Source organism: Dipteris shenzhenensis, chromosome 2 (genome assembly GCF_047967505.1).
Source record: "Dipteris shenzhenensis isolate YYH24624 ecotype China chromosome 2, Dip_SZ_1.0, whole genome shotgun sequence".
Lineage (NCBI taxonomy): Eukaryota > Viridiplantae > Streptophyta > Polypodiopsida > Gleicheniales > Dipteridaceae > Dipteris > Dipteris shenzhenensis.
In genome coordinates, this window is record NC_141597.1 from 57,461,308 (window position 1) to 57,483,717 (window position 22,410).

At 46.9% G+C, this 22,410-nt stretch overlaps 1 protein-coding gene across 1 annotated transcript in view; it reads right to left on the reverse strand.

Annotated features, from left to right (window-relative positions):
• LOC147905033 (kinesin-like protein KIN-13A) overlaps nucleotides 1-22,410 on the reverse strand; it is a 121,002-nt gene that overhangs the window by 90,531 nt on the left and 8,061 nt on the right. The window contains exons 3-7 of the mRNA XM_087389483.1: nucleotides 16,162-16,368; nucleotides 15,800-15,907; nucleotides 7,144-7,221; nucleotides 5,237-5,318; nucleotides 4,836-4,998 (exon numbers count right to left, since the gene is read on the reverse strand). Of these exons, the coding sequence (XP_087245609.1) occupies nucleotides 4,836-4,998; nucleotides 5,237-5,318; nucleotides 7,144-7,221; nucleotides 15,800-15,907; nucleotides 16,162-16,368 (638 nt within the window). The remainder of the gene's footprint in view (nucleotides 1-4,835; nucleotides 4,999-5,236; nucleotides 5,319-7,143; nucleotides 7,222-15,799; nucleotides 15,908-16,161; nucleotides 16,369-22,410) is intronic.

The following is a 22,410-nucleotide window of genomic DNA, read 5'->3' on the forward strand; positions in this document are numbered from 1 at the left end:
CCAACTGGTAGGCCTCCAAGAGAGCGGACTGGCTGCTCTCCTCCACGCCCTATAAGGGCTGCCCACACAGCCATGACGAGCTGAGCTCTTGCCCCAACTGGGTTGCTCCACCCGGCCGACTCCACCTACCATGTGCGCCTCACAATGGGGCTGTGGCATGGCAACAAATGGGCCTAGAAGGACCTCTCTCTCGTACTCTACCCTCACAGGGGGCAGGCACACCCACAACACAGGCCCTCTCTCATCTACCCTAGCCTCACAATGGGGATGTGGCATGGCAACAAATGGGCCTAGAAGGACCTCTCTCTCGTACTCTACCCTCACAGGGGGCAGGCACACCCACAACACAGGCCCTCTCTCATCTACCCTAGCCTCACACTGGGCAGGCACACCCACAACCAAGGCCCTCTCTTTAAGGTGACACTGGGCGGGCACACCCACAACCAAGGCCCTCGCTTTAAGGTGACCTCCAAGACAGCCACAGGTACTGTTGAAGAAGTCCCCTCTTGGCGCGAACCAACTCAGCACGATCCCTGGAAAGTTGGAATTCTAGGTACACTCCTCTGGTCCGATACTGATACAGTAGGTCATCTGGTACAACAATCCAGCTGTTGGTACTGGTACATCTCTCCAACAGAAGGTACTGGACCAATAATCCAACTGATAATGCCACCGGTGCAAGGTCTGTTTCCCTGCATGGGCACCTATGTCTCAAAATCAGACAGCCCCTCAAGTCATTGTCCCCAGATCAATGAACGTCAGTACTCCAATGACAATGGGCATATAACAGCTCACAAGGATCAATCAGCTGTGTCTGGATTCCTGCACTGGCAATCTGTTGACCCATCCGGACTCCAATAGCTCATCAGGCAATAGCTGCAAAAGAACACTAGGAGACCCCCTCTAGATCTACCAGGTCATAACGTCCAAACAAAATACATACTGATAAAATACTGCCACCTAAGTCAACCGGAATAACTCTCGTGGCTCAAGGTCCTGCCTCGATGAAAGACTCCCTTCCTACTGCACCTGACTGGCAAGTACCGCTGCCACAAACAAGAAAGCAATCCTCGAAAGGGATCCAGAAAGCCTGATGGCGGGACATCTTGTCTCGTGCTACTAGAAGGCTGGAGTATATGTCGCCGCGGCGGTAACATTGTCTAACTAGATACTGGTCCCCTCACTGTTCCTTTGGGGACACGGCCGCCAATAATGACCTTTCTGGCCACCGGTTGCACATACGAGATGCCTTGAGTGCTCTTCATTCTTCTGCTGTTTACTGCTTCCGTCCTTTCTGCTCAGCGGACAAAGCCTTAGGCTAACATTCATAGGTACGATCTACAAATCGCTCCTCTTGCTCAAGCACCATCGAGACCAGTTCCTCCCCGGTCAATGCATTCATCCTTCCACTTGTTATCAAGGATGAATAGAAGGCTCCATACTGAGAGGCTAATTGAGACAGTGGAGTTACGGCCATGTCCTCAGACGATATCTACTTCCTTGCCTAGAGGATCTCCTAATGAAGTTTCTGTAACTTGTTGATGTGCTCCCACATCGATGAAGACTTCTTGGGATTCAATAAACGCATCTCAACTTCCAGGGAAACCCTCTTCATGGGAGAGGTTCGATTATAAAGGGATGCCAAGTGCTCCCAGTCACTCTTGCCATTGTCATGTGCTTCACATGATTAATCACTTTAGGAGTACATTTAAGGAAAATAAACGACCTTACCCTTGCATTGACACGGTCCCAAAGCTGAGACATGGACTCGGCCTCCTTCTGCTCCAAGATGCCAAGGTTGGATGCAAGGGGATCAGGTCTAGCAACTCCCTAGAAGGGGACACAAGTTTGAAGAAGGGAGAGGGCTGGAGAAGAGGATGAAGGGGCTAACAGCCCAATGTACCTTCAATCGTCGCTACCCGTCCCTCAGGAACACCTCTATGATCTGGAAAACACCCTTCAAAGTCACCCCTTGCTGGGCACCCAAACAGTCCACTCCTCGCGGACGCTCCTCCTCAAAGGCACCTCCAAACAGCAACCTAAGCCTCCTCTCTGTATGCTGCCTCAACACTCCTCCGCTCCTCGGGTCTCTAGCCAACCGTGGCTATGATACCATGTGAGAAGTGCAGTGGAAATGAACAGAAATGGAGAGAGAGAGAGAGAGAGAGAGAGAGAGAGAGAGAGCAAACCTCACACACACCACACTTACGAGGGAGAGAAAGAAACAAGAGAACTGAAAGTGATCTCTCACAGCCTGCTGGGGAAAACATCTGCTATACAATGGCAGAACTGCCCCAAGAATGAGATGACAAATGAGGGCTGAGGGGGGGCCTATAAATAGCCCGGCTGGTAGGCTAGGGCCAACCCCTGCTGGTAGGTGGGCCGACTGCAGCACCTAGGGCTAGGCATACAGCCCTACAAATGGGCTCCTAGGGGGCCAACCCCCTGCCCTATAAGTAGGGCTCCAGGGCTCCACAAGGCCCTATATGAGGGCTGCACCCCTGCTCACCTCCCCCTATATGAGGGCTGAACACAAGCCCTGTAGGGCCGACTGGTAGGCCTCCAAGAGAGCCAACTGGGGCTGCTCTTCTCCACGCCCTATAAGGACTGCCCACACAGCAAGGAGGGGCTGAGCTCCTGCCCCAACTAGCCTGCTCCACCCGGCCCACTCCACCTGCCCTGTGCACCTCACAATGGGGCTGGTGCCTGGCAGCAAGTGGGCCCTCTGTCATCTACCAAGCCTCACACTGGCAGGACCACCCACAAGCAAGGCCATCTCTCTCTTTGGTGACAACAGGAGATGTTGACCTCCAGAGTTTCTACAGTATTTCACCCATACCATGGAAGGGGGTTTGTTAACTTTTTGGCCCTTGTATGGCCGTGTAGGCTAGTTTGCATGCCAGTGTGCACATGGTGCACTATTAGTTCATAAGCATAGTGTCAACCTTATACGTGAAATTCTTACCCCTAGATTTACCGGGCTAGGGCTTTAGGGTTAGCCCTCAAAGTCATGTACCATTACTTCACTTGTAGTAATCTTGCACTCCTATGCTGGTACAATAACTTACAGAGCCCGTTTTTCAGCTCTCTAGCTCAGTTTTTCTGCTCCATTGCTTCCCAGCAACCTAACAATGATCAAGTTTCAGAGAGCGTAGGCTTACTCATAATAAAACTGAAAGTTGTGATTTTAAAAAAAGCACAGCATATATCCACGTTAAGCATCGATCCTTGATCTCTTATACACAACCCCCACCCAAAAATGTCAAGCGAAACTAAGAGACAAAGACCTGAACTGCTCTTTTGAAAAAATTTAGCTCTTGTCAATTCAGAATCGCTCTAGACAAGCAAAGAAAGTAAGGATATCACTCTGTTCTTGAACCTCTTATACATGGCGTGTTCAGCTCTTGTGACGTGTACCATTGAGCTGCATTTGATCACATGGCTGCTACCTCAGTGACGCATGGCGCATCTTATCAAAAAGAGTCTTCTAAATCCACATATTTCTATATGTCAATATATCATTCTAGGTTGTTATTTCTAGAACTTATGGGAAATATGTCCATGCCTTGTTCACATTTATGTATGTCCAAGGAGATAAACTCACTGAACCATTCCACTCTAGAAGTCTCCTCCAGCTTGTATAATCGTGGTAATATCTACTTGGCTGGACATCCCACATTGGAGACTCTGGCACAAGTTGTAGCTTGCTCGCCTACACTCTCGTTCAGTTTATTTCATGCCATAGACATTTCCAGCTTTCATTTAGCATCTCTCCACGTCTGTGTTCACTTCATTTCCATTATTATGTCTCCATTTGCTTTCAAACTAAACTATCTATCTCGCCTCTGTTACATTTGTCATGTGCTATCTGTCCTTGCTATATATACCTTCATAAGACTAGAATACATCCAACCTTACAAATCAAAATTTTTTTATATAATGAGCAAAGGGACAAAGGAGAGAGAAGAATAGACATTAAGCAAAATTAAGAGTAAACACATCTCGGTTTCAAAAGATTCCACAATCGCTTAGGTAAACCCACTGCTTACTAAGCTTTAAAATTACAATCAAAACAACATAAATCTTGACAAAAAAAGGAAGATAACAAAGCGACAAAGGAAAGCACACACATGAGAGAGAGAGAGAGAGAGAGAGAGAGAGAGAGAGAGAGAATTAGGTTATTATTTAAAAAAAAGAATACTAATGCTAACACTAAGGAAACAAACATAAACCAATAAAAAACAAATGAAACTCCAAGAAAACGCAAGGAACTCATAACTTTAATTCGTTATTTATTTTGTTTAATTATTTATTTTAAGTTAAAGAAAAATATTAATTAATAAATAAGGAGGGGAATAACAAAACAAAGCAGGTACCTAAGATCACTCAGCAAATGACCTCCAAAAGTAGTACAAAGTTAAGGCCAAATTTCCAAAGATATAACGACAACAACGTAGAATAGAGCAGAGCTCTTTCATTACTTTCTTTATTATAGCCTTTCAGGTAGGTACTAAGATTAAATTCAGAGATAAACTGTCCCTTCATATCATGGGCGCCACAGAGATGTTGTCCATTCTTATAATGGTATTCAGGTATAGTTGTATAACTCTCTCAGAAACACATATGGGTATTCTTTAAAGTTGAGGATCCACACATTATACTGGTAATTGTGCTTGCATCTCGCTCAATTTTGAATTTGACAAGCAACATGTTACAAGAGCAAACTAAATGGCGGCCATTCAAAAAGAAATCAATAAAACTCGAAATGATAAAAGACTCAACTGGACAGTACAGAAAGTAATTTGCCGAAATGCCTTGGGATTTTGAACACACACCTCCTATCATTCAAAAGATCATAGAGTTTCCCGCCATAAATCTCGAAAAAACTAAGCCACAGTTGGAGCCCCTGATTTTTGTAAGATGGGTGTTGCATCAGATTGAGGATGTCTTGACAGGCTCTAAGAGGTAGAGGCTGCATTGTATAAGTCTTTCCACTCCCTGGAATACGTGTCCAGACAGAAAACAGACAATCTCAATTCATCTCAAGTACAGTTTCTCAGAACATACACTGAAACATGTGACTTCCCCAGGGCATCACACAGCAGAAAAATAATATGCTTGCCTTGAAAACCAAAGTATTTCAATATATTAATCTTTACTTTGGGCCTTTTTGTGCAATCTTAACTCATCAATAGCACATAGATACACATGAAATCACAATTTAGGAGCAATGCACCTGTTTGCCCATAAGCAAAGCAAGTTGCTTTCGTTCGCTGGAAGATTGTGGGAATTATAGGCTCAACAGTTACTCTATATACCTGTACACAACAAGAGAACAGTTACTCTATACACCTGTACACAACAAGAGGGCGAATTTCAATGCAATACTCTACCCGCTCACCCTTCAAAACTGTTGCAAATATTATATACTGCAGTACTATTAACAACATCCAGACCAGAGCAATAACAAAAGGCTAACCCCTGTCAGCTCCTTTTTAATCATAACCCTACCACCCCAAACTCTCGTGAAGGTTTTAATAGCATAAGCTCAAACCTTTTTCTCTTCTACATCCCATAAAAAGAACTTATGAGAGAACTTCCAGTTTCCCTTCATAGGCTTTTTGTAAGGGTATGAAGACAGAGCTTGCCTTGCTGAAGAGTTTCTCTGCTGCCTTACAGAAGTTTGAGAAAACAGGTCCATTACACCAGGAATTGAAATAAGAGTTTGCCTTGCTAAACAATTATGTTTGCTGCCTTGCAGAATAGTAGATATAATATAGATATTTTAGAAACCAGACGATTGGCTTGAAATAGCTAAAGAGGATAGACTTGGCTCTTGTTCTTCAAGCCTATAGTCAGCCTGTGTTCCAGCCTCCTTATCTAAGTCTTCCAGGCCAGTGTTCCAACTTTGCCCATCATCTCCTGCCTTGCCTTATCCCACTCCAATTACTGAGGTGCCAAGTATTCTTGTCTAGCATCCTTTACCACCTTGCACTATATTAATTGCAGCAGTACCTTCCTCTACAGCTACTCTTGCCCTTCAGTTAGCCATTTCACTCTTCACTTCACCTTTGGCTGTAAGTTGCCCAATTTCTTATCATTTGTTAGAGAAACCAATTGAATGACCTTCTCATAAGTGCTTCAGCAAACTTTTGCAGACTGTGTGCCCCTGAGATACATCTCTCAGGATGTGGGGTCCCCGCTGATGCAGTCTGGCTGGTCCTTCTCCCTTAGATCCTTGCTCATTTGAGTCTTGCTTCCTTTGCCTTCCTACAATTTTGTTTCATGAATACTCCAATTTTCAAGCTGCAAGCCAGCCCCACTGCTATAATTGTGTCCCATTCTATTTGTTACAGAATGTGGGGAGATGCTTGAACTCATGATACAAAGGCGACCCATCAAATCCATCATTTTGACTTCCAGTCAGAGCTCCAAGGATTCTAGCTTCATGATAAATGCTGGCACACGACTCAGGCTGGCTCTCTAGGGTATGTCAAGGCTCAGTGAGTTGCAGTGGAGAAGAATTTTCCTTTTTGTAGAGCCTCTAATCTAGCACTCAGGGCCTTTTGTTCCAGTATGAGCCCATGCTCCCAGCCAAGAACTAGAAGACCTGATAGAGAATCTTCCTGCCATAAGCACAGACATCTCCTCTTGGCGTAGTTATGGGTTAAGAAAGTGCCTCCCAAGCTTTATGTCACTACTGAGGAGAGGAACCCTTTATTTTGTTTTAGTAGAAAGTAAGCCGTAAAGCTTCACGAACTCAAATGCTTTGTTAATTATGCAAAGCGGAAAGGAGCTCCTCGTTCATTTTTCACTGTGTGTCCAGGAGTTGCCGTGGTACTTATTTATTGTTTGACTGGTTGTTAAAAGATCTTTTGACTGCAAACAAAACTTATCCATGACGTCGTACAATGAGTGTTTATCTGAGTGGCCCCTCATGACTACCAATAAGAAATTTATTACAAACAACACACAAACTATCCTCAACAAGCACTGGAAACTAACACAGAAACAGATGTGGTCCATAAATGGCTCCTCCAGATCATAAGCATCCATTCTACATCAACCCCTGCACTCTTTCTACACTAAACGGTGAAGCATAATGCAGAGACTAACAATGTGTTGTTCAGACATTTTTCTTACTTCATCATTCGAGACGCCATCATCCAGTACAGCATCAAATGTAAAATCATGTTTTTCCACATAAGCTGTGAGATCCACCTGCAGAGGAGCAACAATTGTGAGAAGCTAAATTCAAAAGCAACTTGAATACATGCAACTCCAAGGACTCAAATCTACAGTCTTGTCTACTGTCATCAATCTTTTTTCCTGATTATACCTTGCGAGAGGACTGGCCCATGTGTTTACAAACAGAGGCTATGGAACTTCAAGCTCAACCGCAGTGGACAGATCTAAAAAACTCTCTCCAATCATACACAAATTAAATGCATACAAACTGATCGCCACACAGAAAACAGCAGAGAAAATAAGGAGAAAATACACAAATATATTTATCCACAACTGTGGCGAAACAATGATCAGACGCGCAGCAAATATCCAGCCTATACTGGGCTAACACCTATGAGAATACGAGGGGCTAAACTGAGGCCCCTCCCTCCCACCCGGGCAGCCATGCACAGAGAGCATTTCTCCTTGGATGGGTTACCAGTGGAGGTGGTTGCATCCTACACATACTTGGGGGTCCGTTTCTCCAGCCCGATCTTTGCGATGCGACCAGCCTTACAGGCCCAACTGAGCAGAAGGTACACGTAACACCACACTGACCAGACTGGAGCAGCAGTGCTTTCACTCTCATTTACAGGACCCTCAAACCAAGACTCTTCTCTTTGACTCTTTGGTCCGACCCGCAGGTATTTATGGCAGCCCTTGTTGGGGAGCAGACCTATCAAAGACAGATTGGGCTCGAGTTGAGAGACTTCAGGTTCTCATGCTTTCACGGATGACTAAAACAACCTTTCATGTCACTGTTTTCACACAATTCACTCGGACTCTTTACAAAGAAGGTTCTCTCTCCAAGACCTAAACGCCGCTCTGATACCCATTGTTGGATATGGAACTTAATCTCATGCATACACTCATGTAATAAATCATGCATTTCTATTCATGTACACTTGAAATGTTCTCACTCACATGAAATAATAACGATAATCCAATGTTGAGAAATCCGGATTCTTAGAGAAACCGAAAGATTTTGTATTGATCGTAAAGGACCGACCAGACATGCCGCACCTCTACTGAGTTTGTAGGCAATACAAAAAGACCAGATTACCACTAAGGACCCTACGACCTTGTGAGCAGCTGCTCTACCACCATAACTAGTGAACTATGCCGACTCTCATAAGCACGGACCAAGAGAGAGATATCGAAGGCTCGCGGCCTGGGTAAAAGAGAAAAGAACATCGCCAGCTTTCCAACCATGTAGCAACCAAATAAGTTGCCTCCACTCTAGAACCATGTAGAAGGATTTGCCACATGTAAGCCATGCACAAGATAGCCGCACGGGCAGCCAATCACTACAGCTCTGCTTGCATAGCACAGTCAAGCTACCAGCCATGAAGACCACGTAAGTTACCACGTCCATCAGCCAATAAGCTCAAGGGAATTTTCACCCGTGCAATCATATGCTATTGTCATAAAGCACTCCTCTCAACCCTTAGATAAACATATGCCTTCCCATGAGGATGTAACTGATAATTCCAACATTGATCTGGTCTAGGCAGTCTAGCCTATCAATGGACCTTCTGCCTATGACAAAAAAAATGTTGCTACATAAGCTTCTCCATGTGGTCGATCCTAGATCGGCTTTGACCCCACCAAACCTATCAACCTGGTAGTCTATTTTCTGCTAGCCCCTACCCGCCCTTTGGCCAAATCTGGTCTCGGAATGTCTAGACTATAAATGACCCTTCCCAAAAAGAATCTTGCTATAGCATCATCTCTATCCCTATTTGTGCCCTAAGTCTACCCTAGATCTACTAGATCGGCTTTGACCCCACCAAACCTATCAACCTGGTAGTCTATCTTTCTGCTAGCCCCTACCCGCCCTTTGGTCAAATCTGGTCTGGGAATGTCTAGACTATAAATGACCCGTCTCAAAAAATATCTTGCTACAGCATCATCTCTATCCCTATTTGTGCCCTAAGTCTACCCTAGATCTACTGCCATGAAGTCCTCTTATGGGGGATCAAGGTGTGACAATGATCTCTGCTATGCTCAAGTTGAGATGACATGACCTCTGAAGGGTCAATTAACATTAACTTTTAAGTGATCGACACTTATATTACATCTGCATTGCACTTTATGTATATAGCCAATAAGTCTAATGTCAAGGCCGCCAGTGAGGGCGATTATATGATTAGGGGAAGGGGTAAAAGGGGGCATCTAAGGAAGCCCTTAGAAATAGGACATGTGGCAATCTAGATTTATCTTCTTCTTCTTTTTTCAAAGAAAGGAACCTTCTATTAATGCTTGAAAGACTTCATACAAAACAACAGCCCCGAAGGTGTTGAGTATGGAAAAAAACCGAAAAAGGATGAAAGAAAAGACCGGCCTGTTCCAGAGGAACCCAGCTCACTGCCTAGGAATTCTCTAGTACTGGGGCTAATAGCCAGGTGGGGGGACTATACAACCAACGAATCCCTCATGGAGTGAAGATGTAGAAAACTCCTGCAGGCCAAGCCTTGCAAAATCGAGCACGCCTCTCGACAGTCATCCTAGAGCCTGGGATCCCACACTCCCAGGTGGAGCGTATGGTGGAACCGGATGATATCTTGCCAGATGGCGACCAAGGTGGCCGAGGGTGGAACCGGATGCTCACCCATCACGAGACTGCAGCGAGCCACCCAAATGTTCCATGCAATGATACTCGCTACCACCTCCCAAACGATGTCCTCCGCAGGGGAAGGAGGAGCTGAGATACTGAGAGGGTCAATGTGCCACTCCTTCCCCAAACGTCCCACCACTCTGATCATCTACCACTGAATCCCATCAAGACTCCCAAGGTCTCTCTCAGTGAGTGGCTGAAGTTGAAGTAGGCCTCCACGTCCTACACGAAAAAAACCGAGGTGCGTGCTGCCTCACTGCATCATCATCCTCAAGGGGACACCAGTCTAAGAAAACTCGCCAAACCATCTGCTGTCCCTCCATACACGAAGTCCCTCCCACCAAGACTCAAGGATGGCTAGGTCAATCTCTCTCATCCACTACCCTCTCTCTCGCAGATGCACTACGATGCCAAGCCTCGCCTCTACCTCCATGGAAAATCTGCTCCATCTACCAAAAAACGCAACCGGTCCACTATCCCAATGTGCCCAACTAATGTGAGTCTCTTGTCCGAGTATACGCCCCTCTTGATCTCGGATCTCTGGGTGCCACACAAGGGGCTAACACTCAAACTCCTCTCTACATCTGGGCGGAGCACGAATGAGACCCCCTCCTAGTCTCTGCTAGACCCTATGAAGGCTCCTTATCAAGGGGAAACCCTTCCCCGTGAAGGGGGCCTCTGAGAAGATCAATCTGTGTGAAAGCTGCCACTACCCCCCAGCGCGTGGGGTGTTCTTGAGAAGCCCTCGTTGTAAGAGGAGCTTCCAAGGCTCTCCACCTGGGGTCACGCCACGAACAACCAACTTGCCCAGGAGGCCTCTGCTCTGCATCTTCGGATCAATATTACCCAAGCCTCCCAGTGCTTGCGGCATGATCACCGTCTGCCAAGCGACCCGGGCTCTAGTATTCCTCATGCCGTCCGAACCTGCCCAAAGGAAGTTCCAAACCAACCGTCAGAGCTGCCCAATGCACCCTCTGTGAAAACACCAGCAGGAGGCGATATACCAGGCCGTGGCAAGAAGGACCTAGATTGCCACTAAGGCACGACCTACTAGGGAGAGTTTTGCTGAGCTCCAGTAGAGAAGCTTGCACCGAACACTCTCAAGGACCGGGGCGATCTACTACTCTGTTGTAATGTCAATACCAACCTAGCATCCGAGGTAGGTATCTCACTGTCTGGCCCCGCGGCATCCATCTAAAGCCAAAGTCACTCCCCCACTCACGAATATCTTGTGTCTCCTCATAGCATGTGAAGAAATCTATGGACTTTGTCCAATTGATCCGCACACCCAAGGCCTCGCAATAAATAGCCAGGGCTCCCCTGACTCTCTCCAAACTCGCTGTGGTGCCCTCTACATACAAGGCCGTGTCATCTGCAAACTCAGAGTTAAGTAGCTCCTCCTCCTGTGCCTGATTGGGAGCCTCAACCCTGTGAGGCCCGCCACTTGAGATCTCAAGTAATAGCCCAAAGCCTTCGCCACGAACAAGAAGAGGAAGGGAGCGAGTGGACAGCCCTGGCGGACCAAGCGAGAGAGAGGAAAGGCCTCGTCCGTGTGTCCTTCGATAAGCATCTGGCTAGAGCTCCCCGCATAAAGCATTGAAACTCCTCTGGCCCATCTCTCTGAGAAACCCAATCTCTTCCCTCTAGGAAGGGCCACTCCACCCTGTCGTAGGCCTTCTCAAAATCCAAGAGGACAGCCAACGGCTCTGACTCCTCCCTGGACCAATCCACTGCCTCCCGAAACATGAAGATGTTGGCCAAGATGCTGCGCTCCTAAACGAACCTGATCTGTGTGTCATGGATGATGTCAGTAAGATGGGGCCGTAGCCGCAAGCTCAAGACCTTGGCTAGGATCTTGTATGCAATATCACGCAGATTGATCAGTCTCCACTCCCGCATGTATAACCTATATCTCCCTTTCGGGATCAAACAAATCCACCCCCTGCTCAAGGACTGAAGGAGGGAACCCGTGTCAAGTATCTCCTGGCAAGCTAGTCGAAAAGGGGTGGAGATAATCTCCCAAAAGTTCTAGAAGAAGGCCGGAGTCAAGCCATCCTCGCCAAGACACTTCTAGGTCGGGAGAGCCTTGATCCAGTATCATGTATGCAGTATCAAGAAGATTGATCTTGGCTAGGATCTTGTATGCAGTATCAAGCAGATTGATCATTCTCCACTGCCGAATGTCTGACCTATCTCCCCCTTTCGGGATCAAACAAATCCACCCCCTACTCAGGGACTAAGGGAGGGAGCCCGTGTCAAAGATCTCCTAGCAAGCTAGTCGGAAAGGGGTGGAGATAATCTCCCAAAATTTCTGGAAGAAGGCCGGAGTCAAGCCATCCTCGCCAGGACACTTTTGGGTCGGGAGAGCCTTGAGGGCTTCCCAGAGCTCCTCATCCATGAAACGCTCCTCCAGTCTGCTGCATAAATCCTGCCAGACTACTGTCGGAACGTGATCCCAAACTACCTCTCGGGCCACAAGACCAGCTGGCGTCATCCTCTTAGCCTGAAAGAGCTGGCTGTAAAAACCTGTGGTCAGGTCTAAAATCTCCTGCGGGTCAGTGTGCATGATGCCCTGTGGATCTCAGAGACGCTGCAATTGTGTGCCTGCCGATCGGGGCCCAACGGTCTTAAAAAACTGCTTCGTCATCCTATCCCCTTGCTATACCCACCGAGCTCGGGAAGAGTGATAGGAGAACTCAGCCCGCCGAACCTTCGTGTCCGGACCCTCAAGGCGAGCGGTCTCAAGCCTGTCGCTAAGCCACTGAGAACCTGGGTCTTGCTCCTTGAGCCGCTCTATGGAGGCACCTCTCTCTCCTGAAAGCCCGCTTGCGCTCCTGAAGAGTCCTTCGCCTAAGAGCATGAGCCTACAACTCCTCAGTGCTCCTCTAGATCGCATCGGCCACCCACGAAGCCCAACCCTCACACAGTGTCGTCTCTAACTGCTCCCAAATCCCTACCATGACCTGTTGAATCTCCTCGCCCTGTAGGAGGTCCTCTGCAATGCGGACCCTCTTTTGGGGAAGAGTGATAGGAGAACTCAGCCCACCGAATCTCCGTGTCCTGAAGCTCAAGGCGAGCGGTCTCAATCTGTCACTAAGCCACTGAGAACCTGGGTCCTACTCCTTGAGCCGCTCTATGGAGGCGAGGTCTCTCCTCAAAGCCCGCTCGCGCTCCTAAAGAGTCCTCCTCCGCCTAAGGGCATGAGCCTACAACTCCTCACTGCTCCTCTGGATCACATTGGCCACCCACGAAGCCTAGCCCTCACACGGTGTCGTCTCTGACTAGTCCCAAATCCCTGCCATGACCTGCTAAATCTCCTTGCATGCAGGAGGTCCTCTGGAATGCGGACCCTCTTTTGGGGAAGGCACAATGCTAGAGTCCCCGCCAGATTCAGCAGCTTTAGTGGTAGCAGACGACGGGGTCCCCAGGATCAAATTGGTGCTTAAGAGCCTTAAGTCCCTCCCAGAGTTGATCCTCCTTGAGACCCTCGAGGGGGATACACTCTGTCAGAGAATGGAGATCTCCAACTGGCTGAAGCGAGTCATCATCCGGCCCCAAGTGATAAACATCACATGCAAACACATATAAGCAAGCATAAATAAGCATCACACATATTCCTCTCTATTCCTCTCTCAATTGGGACGAGGTGAATCCAGCCGGCTGAAGCGAGCCATCACCCGGCATTAATCATGATACTACATCACTCGAGGCGAGATGAATCCAACGGATCGAAGCGAGTCGTCATTTGGCCCCAAGTAAAACACATCATGCAAGCACACACACAAAAGCAAGATTGCCGCCTGAGGCAAGGATTGATCCGGCACACTCATGGCCACTCCAGAAGGGTGCTGAGTTGTTCGGAGTAGTCGCTTCCTTCATGTTGAAGTGGGCACAGTAGATTGGCATAGAGCCGGTGTCCACCCTGGTACGCCGTCGTAGGGACACAAACTACTCGCCCTCCAAACCCCCCTCAAAGCAGACAAAACATCTTGACTGTTTGAGTGGTCCCCTTGCTAGGGTGCGGGTTGCTTGCCCTTGTCTTGCATAGCCAAACTAATCTACTGCTCAAGCTGCTGTCCCATTTGGGCAAGAGCTGTATGCTGCATAGCCATGGCCGTGGTAAGCTGCTGGCTGAACTCCTGTCCCATCTGGCGGATGGCACCCTGCAGCATAGAAGCAAGGGTATCCAAAAACGGTATCTACGTTGCCAACGCTTTGAGAGATGCAGGAGAGAGAGGCTGAGTTGTAGGAATCTCTATACCACCAGTGGATGCACCCGTTGTGGAATGCAGTTGCTCATGCTGAGCAACCTCATCACTATCATGCAATGTATCCTGAGGAGCACAATTGGGTGTCATGGTGGCTATCCAGTAGAGAGTAGCTCGAATGCAGGCAAGCAAATGAAGTAGACAGCGAAAACCAGCTGTAATGAGTACCTGATGGAGTGAGTAGAACCACTAAAAAATCAATGGCAAGGCTCCAAAGACAATCGATGAAGAGGAGTCGAAATGGAATCGAAATGGCCCCAAACAGGGCTGTGAAAGGCCCCTAAAAAGAGGCTGAAAAGGTGATTTTTTTTAATTTTTTTCTTTGGGGGGAGGGGGGGTCCTAACTCACCTAAGACAGTTAGTACAGAACTAACTTAAGACTCCTAAGGCAGTTAGGACTGTTGGTTAGCCTCACATAACCATGAGTTAACCCAATCTTGGTTAGTTTGACCTAGCCAAGCCCAACTTACCAAGCCTAGCTGGTTTGGTTAAATCTAACCTGACCTATTAACCTGACCCAATACTTACCCCAATTAAGACTAACCTAAAGCAAACTAACCTTAGGACTCGATCTAAGTGTCGGCTAAGGTTAGGGTCGACGGTAGCGTGGGTAGGTGGCGCAGCCAATGGCGTGGGCGGAGCAAGAGGCGGCAACACGATCGAATGGACAGCCAGGGCAGACGACGAATGGCACGTTGGGCAGAAACGGACAGCTAATGGTGTGGCTTGTGCTATTGCACGTGGTTGCGGGAAAGGCAGTGGCGACGGAGGAAGATTTGGGGCTGGTTTGCCAAATGCCCACCTTCAACTCCCCATTTCCAGATTTGGGGCTGGTTCGTTGAATGCCCACCTTCAGCTCTGATAAAATGCAATGGAAGGAGGCCGGGCTGAATTGGTGAAGTGCCACAGATGGCAGAAAAGGGAGAAGAGGAGAGGGGAAAGGAAAGAGGAGATAGAGAGATAGGAGGGAAAGGGGGTAGAGGGAGAGGAAGAGAGAAAAAGGAGTAAGGGGTTCGAGAGAGATTGGGAGAGAGAGTGTAGGCTTCATGTAGGAGGAAGGAGGTGGGAGTAGATAGGATTAGATGTCACATCAAGAGGGTACACAAATAGGGGTGGATGGGGACTTATATAGTCCCTCCACATTTCCCACCTAAGAGGCCTCCAAAGGTCCCCTAAATTCCCCCTTTTAACCCTTCATTACAAAGGTACGGCTTACAGGTGTCACCATGATCTCCAACATAATCTACAAACTTCAGATTGGCGTAGCTTTGCAATCTGCTCGGCTCCAGAACAGTCACAAGAACTGCCGCTCAGCTTTGGCAGTATATGCCAGCCATGGTTGTTTCCAAACGTTTCACATCATCAAATGTTCGATGTTTCAAAAAATGATCAAACGTTTGATTGACACATTGCCAATCAATCAAATGTGGGCATATTTTCAGCCCCATACCCCCCTCCCAAAAAAAACTCTCAGAATGATGACAATCTCACAAATTCAATGTTTAAACTTGAGACTAAAAAGCTTTTACATACAGGCTGAAGAAACATCAATGTCAAGGTCAAGACCTTGAGGCTGCAATTTTGCCGCCAATTTTTTCTCAGGCAAAGTTTGATAGCCCCTTTTACAAATGAATTTGATTCTGAACATTTGAACTGTCAGAAAGTAACTATGTGCATCACTCGTTACCTTCAACTTGGGCTCATGGACAGTTAGAGAACATCCATGTTCTTCAATTGTCACAATGTCCTCTTCTTTGCGTGCAATCTCTTTTCTGTTGAGAGGCCTTTTCCGGACCTGCAAGAAAAGTACAATTGTTGTCATCCGTTAAGTTAAGAAATACATACCATCATACAATGCTATCTCAAATGTAATGAAACATGGGAATGTGTCAGAAGCCAAAAGCCAACGCTAATTATAGAGACTTCCTTACATGTCAGCTTGAACACAATCCAAAGCCAGGAGTTTAAACCAAATGGAAACTGCAATCATATGGCAAAGCAATAATTCCAATCCAAAGAGCATACATAGATGTGAGCAGGACAACATACCACAACTTTGATTCTTGCAAGCCCACTTCCAATGTCTTTTCCAATTACGTCCTTTTCAATAAAAGCTGCTCTCATTGGGCTACTCTCGTTTATGGTTCTTTGCTTGCTACTCTGAGGCTTATTATTGGACCAGAGGACTTCAGCATCATTTTCATACCCTTTTTCAGCAACAAATGGAGAGGGCTCGAAAGCTTCATGCACAGCATCCTGCCAATAACACCAAAGCATCTGGGGTTATTAACATGCATATCTGTATCTATCCTAATACACATATGCCAATTTTTTCACTGCAGAGTCCTAGCAGTATAGCTCAATGGAACCCTGCAAAAGTGAAACAATATGCCAGCTCGTATATAGAGATTTCCTTCTTTACTCCCCTGTTAATAATCAGCACTTTATGAGCTAAACTATAGTAATTGATGCAAGGTGACAACCTGTCAGAACTCTTAACACAAAAGAAAAAGGCTCCCTAAATATATGTATGTATGTATATCAATATCCATAAGGTACATGTAAAGCCATGCAAAGGACTGCACTAGAATCAAAAGGAATAGAGAGGGGAAATTTGTGGAAAAACTGTGGATGTGGTGGTTTGGAAAGGGGGAGGGGGGACAGAGAGAAAAGAAAGAAAGATATATTACATTTACGAGAGACCTCATGGCCTAATGAGACAAAGTACAATCCAAAGGTAGCTCATACAAGCCACTTTGAGCTGAAGCAAAGGGCCCGCTAAGGCCCTTGCTGGGTGTTAAAGTGCTAAGCCCTAGTCTCGAAAACATCAAGTACTCAAAGTAGTGCTCCGAATACATATCCAGGCTCCATGGTGGCTCTGGAATGAGATGCAAAAATGTCTTGTATCTGTGTCTGTCGTGTTGTCTCTCGCTGTGGCAAGGGCTCCGTGATCTCTGTATCCGGTGTGCCATATCAAGAGTGACACCTGGCTCGGCCAGTCTCCACTGAATAGCGTAAGAATGAGCTGGACCTCTATCATGCGTGCTCTGGTCAGCCTTTGCATCGTGTGAGGTCTCTGTGTCTCTGGCTCCACCAATCCCGTTACTCGTGTCCCTCTTGAAAGTAACACTGGTAACGTCCTCAGATCTTATAGTAGGCTGGGCAAGTACATAAGAATTGCTACTTTGTCTCCACCTCTGCTAGTGTGCATACCTGCTCTCTAGGTGTGCCTATGGCTCTCCTTGCCTCGATCCTTGGCTAATGAGACGAGACTTGCATCTGTCTGATGGCAATCCTCAGTGCATGTGAGAGCCATCTGTCCTCCCGGCATACCTACTCTCTAGGTGTGCCTATGGTTCTCCTTGCCTCGATCCTTGGCTAATGAGACGAGACTCGCATCTGTCTCATGGCAATCCTCAGTGCATGTGAGACCCATCTGTCCTCCTGATACTGGGGTCTGACAATCACTCCATCCTCTGATACTCTCAAGAATTGATCATGGTAGAACTGAATCTTGGTGGGGAGCTCATGGTTTCCCACCCAAGTCCATTATGTATAGAGCTGCAGTAGATCCAACCATATGATACAGTTGATCTGGGTTATTGCGTTTGATATTGATTCCTTGCCAAGAAGGGTTGGTTTTTGCTGTTGGGCAGTGGCTAGGAGGGCTACAGATAAGGGCGACTTGTTTGGAAGTGCGTGGTGGGTTGATTGCACCAGAGATTGGCTGTTTGGGGCTTTTCTACAGTTGTTCAGCCGTGTCTGGCTGGTTGGGCACTGGGTTGTGCAGGTGCAGGAAGCGCACAATCAGTTGATGCCTTTGAGGTTCTGTTGCACACTTGGTTGGCAGGGAGATTGCAGGATTGCCTAGTGATTGGATGCCTATTCACCACATGAGGTTGAGCAGGGATTGCAGGGTGTGCAGGATATTGGAAGTCTGTGGGCAGTGGTTTGCCTGTGGTGCAGCTTTCAGGAGACCTTGTAATCATCTGCTTGGCTTTATATGAATATCAAAGAAATACCGCAAGGGGCTCTGGCGTTTGGGGCCAATCGGTGTCCTTGTTTTTGAGTAGGAGCGCTGTAGCTCCTTGTGATTAAGTTTGTGGTGATTGATTGTTTGGTTAATTACTGTGTATGCTGTAGTTAAAGTGGATCCCACCACCCTTTAATCTATGAAGGCTGATTTCAGATGACCAGAAACCGGTCCAGGAACGGCAAAAGCAGGCAAAAGCTAGCCTTGCTTTACCCAAAATCCACAAAAATCAGGTCATCAGGGCTGGAAAACCCTAGATCCTGCAAAGAATAGTTGATTCTGCCCTGGCACAGCCCAAAAGCAGCTTAGAAGAGGTTGCCCAAGCCTAGAAAGCTCCAAAACCAGCAGCAACAACCCAAAAGCAACCAAAAACAGGTCGAAATCCAGGTAGAAGCAGACAGCATTCCGCGACGCCTGCAGCAGCCCCTAGACAGCCAAGAAACAAATCACAACTCCTAGAACAGCCCTTGATCAACTGCGAATTTCCCAGACAGGCCCCTGGGCAAATTGTGATTTCTCCTGCAGCCTCCGAGCAGATTGTGATTCTCCTGGAAGCTCCTGGGACCTCCTGGCAGTTGGCGATTTTGATCTGGCAGCACATGGCAGCTCCCACTGGTCACGACTGATGATCTGGCTCCCTCTAGGCTGATTCTGGCCTCCTATCCCCAAAAACAGGGCTCTCTGCTCTTTTTGGAATCCTGTGCTGAAATTAGCAATTTTTTATTGCACCACTCTTTTGGCCCCCTGTTGCACACTTTGGTCCTAGGAATTAATTGCCCAGTAACTGGGCGCACAATTCACAATTTCCAAGGGCCCACTAGGAATTTTAATTCCCCATGTCTCACGCACGTGGCCAGACTCTCGCACCCCAAAGGCTCAAGGCAATCACGCGTAAATTATATGAGTCACAAATCAAAGATCCCATAAGTTCACATCCTCATGACATCATCTCATGGGATCTAGAGGGATGGGGCATCCAAGCTGTATTAGGAGGGGGATGGTCCATCTCAATACCCTGGCTTTCAAACCACCTAGATATGTGTGCGTACTAGGCCCTACAAACCCCACTCTCGGCTAGTCGTCTAGACGACTCTAGTTCCAACTTTGGTAGTCTCCAGCTAGGCAAGGCCCAAACCCTGTGGAGATATGTCATCATCTAAAAGATAGCATCAATCTGGAGCAGTGTCATAGCAAACTTTGCCTGTACAATCTAATTGCTTGCTCTAAATCATCCTGGATCCCATGGTCACCTATAGCCTCTCGAATCTCTTCCAATCGGCCGCCAATAGGTCACTCCCTCAAAAGGGTGCTGCACATATGGTAGTCGGCCTCACAAGTGTGCCAAAAAGGCATTTCTTCGTCGGAGGGTCTTGACAATGTGCCTAAAAGAACTCTCTCTCTAGTTGAGCTAGAGCCCCCTGCCCTTGTATGAGTCATGCCGTAGCTGCACGAGTCATCGTGAAAACTTTTCTCTTACCTCTTTACTGCGCTATTGGACCTTGTTTTGTGTCAGCTAGCTCCCTCTCTGCTTGCGCCTTCAAGCAATGATAATGGGCTCCCAGCTTAGGCTCCCCCCCCTCTGCAATCCTTGCTTTGGGTCGGGAAGAGATCAAGACGGTGTCCACAAGAGATTGCCTCGGCTCCAAGACGGTAAGGAATTTGATCATGCTCTGAGAGAGAAACCTTTTAAGACGAAAAATTTGATGCATATGTATGTAAAGCGTGGCAACATGGTCGAGGCTCTCCATTTGTTTGACAGCATGCGAAAGCGTGACGTGGTGTCGTGGAAACAAAGATTGCCCCTAGATAGGTATATGACTACAATCTCAACAAGCTCCCCTCGGTAAGTCAAACTATGTCGATGAAGTATTGCACGTCACGTGTTGAAGATCATAACCTTGGTCTTACCAAGGTTGACTGTCAAGTCTCTCTCTCTGCAAAACCTACTGCTGAGAAGGAGATGAGGACTAAGTCATCTACGTACAACAGTATCTATATCATCACATCAGAAAGCAAGAATCCATGTCCTGTAGGCGATCAATGAAAGTCGTGATCTCATCAATGTAGAGTCCAAAGAGAGTCCGTGAGAGGGGGCATCCTTGCTTCACTCCAATCATGCTCGCAATTCAACCTGACAGGGTTCCAAGGGCACGTACTCTCCCTCTGACAAACTCATGGTTTTCAGAGTGGGGTCGCATATCTGTGCCATACTCCAGGATGTATGATGGAGATGGGTGGCTTACCCTCATAAAGAAGCCCCCATCCACAATGGTGGGATCCCCCTCTCGAAAAGAGCTGATCGCCTCATCCATACTATGTAAGAGGAAAGCCCGTCTCTTAGGTCATGTCAAACGAAGTGATATCTGCTATGCCTAAAGCATCGTATGAGGTCATCAAACCATGCATGGGTTATGGGGCATACTTCCCAGCTAGGGGGCATGCTAGGGGGCATGCTGTAGAACTGGTTGTTGCAACGTGAATCACTAATAACAAAGTGTCCGAGGCATGGGCAAGGTATGCCTCATCTCCAAGGGATGTCGGTAGCTCATGGGACAAGTGGCTCATGTAAACTGCATCAAGGGCGTGATCAAAGCATACCTCGACACGGTGGGGGCCAATGGGTCTCGTCCTAAGGCTGGCATGGTGGTCGATATGCCGAATCTCATGTAAGAGTAGTCAACACCAAGTGGTGGGGGAGGGGCCATGAGATCATGTACATGTGATACAAAGGTCAGATTAAACCAAAAAGGAGCCACGTATGGTTGATTAGGAATGATTGTCTTACAAATAAGGCATCAAGACACGTTAGAAACATAAGTGTCTTTAAGGCGTGTGAGGTCAAGGTCATATAAGGCCGCTACCAACCAGTCTTTTTGGGCTTATGGACAGCCCCATCTTGTGCCAACTCCATGATGCCCCCACGTGGACTGTTCCAGCCCTAATCATGGGCTCCAACCAAACCCAATAAGGATCCTCCCTAGGATGATGCTCATCTGGCAGCCCACATAGACTCTAGATCTCCCTGCACAGCAATACCATTCAGTGCCCATATGGCAGCCCTCTCATGGCCACCCTTCTACCCAAACCGTGTATATATATCTAGATGAATCCGAGAACATGCCCAAGCTCATCCTTGGAAAACACAACACATGCACCCACGACTACTTGTGAAGACTATATGATTTCAGTTTAGTCTCTCCCAACGAGCATTTGTAGGCAAAAAATGCTTAGACAATTCAGTTGATAGAGCAATGCACCATGTAAGATTAAAAAACGTCAATTTGAAATTTGAACAACACATGCACCCACGACTACTTGTGAAGACTATATGATTTTATTTTATTCTCTCCCAACGAGCATTTGTAAGCAAAAAATGCTTATGGTGGGAACATATATCTATACCATAGTTAGATTAGCTGGTCTAAACCCATAATTCAACTCAAAAGGACTGGCAACCACTTGTTCCATGCACCTTGCCTTAATGAAACATATCCTCAACTGTTTAGTTGACCCTTGCCGTCTGACCCTCCATCTCAGGATGACCTGCCCACTCATTCCAAAATTAACCCTAAATGCATCAAATCCTACAATCTAAAAATAACTAGTAAAGCTCATATCTCAGTAATCCATGTAGACAAAATATGTTTCTCATAAACAAATCCACTAGTTGTGGTGCACCAACTGACTCTCTCAACGGAAGGAACTACGCTATCTTGGTAAGACAGTCAACCACCACAAGAATGAAATCAATCCTCCTTGTGTTAGTGACAAATCAACTATACAATCCATGAAAATGTTCTTCCATCTATAGATGGTATTTCCAATGGTTGTAAAAGACCAAGTGACATCACTCGCTCTACCTTACTTAACACAAGAAACATCGTGTAACATATTCATGAATATACTTTTTTCTCTTTGGCCAAGATGGAAGCTCATGTCTTCTCAATACCCACATGCCCGCACATGGGCCATCATGGCACTATTGAATGGCCTTCTACCTAAGATCATTCTCATTAGGTATAAGCATATACCTAGATGAATCCAGGAACATTCCCAAACTCATCCTCTAAAAACACAACATAGTGCAGTTTCAATCTCATGATAGTCACTCACAAAATTGAAAACCATAAACTCCATCATGCATAGCATGGACTAGCTACTATGACATCCCCACAGACGTCATCAACACCCAACAGTGGGTGTAGACCATAGTATAAAAATATGCTCTCACACATACAAATCCACACACCCACACATACTTGAGC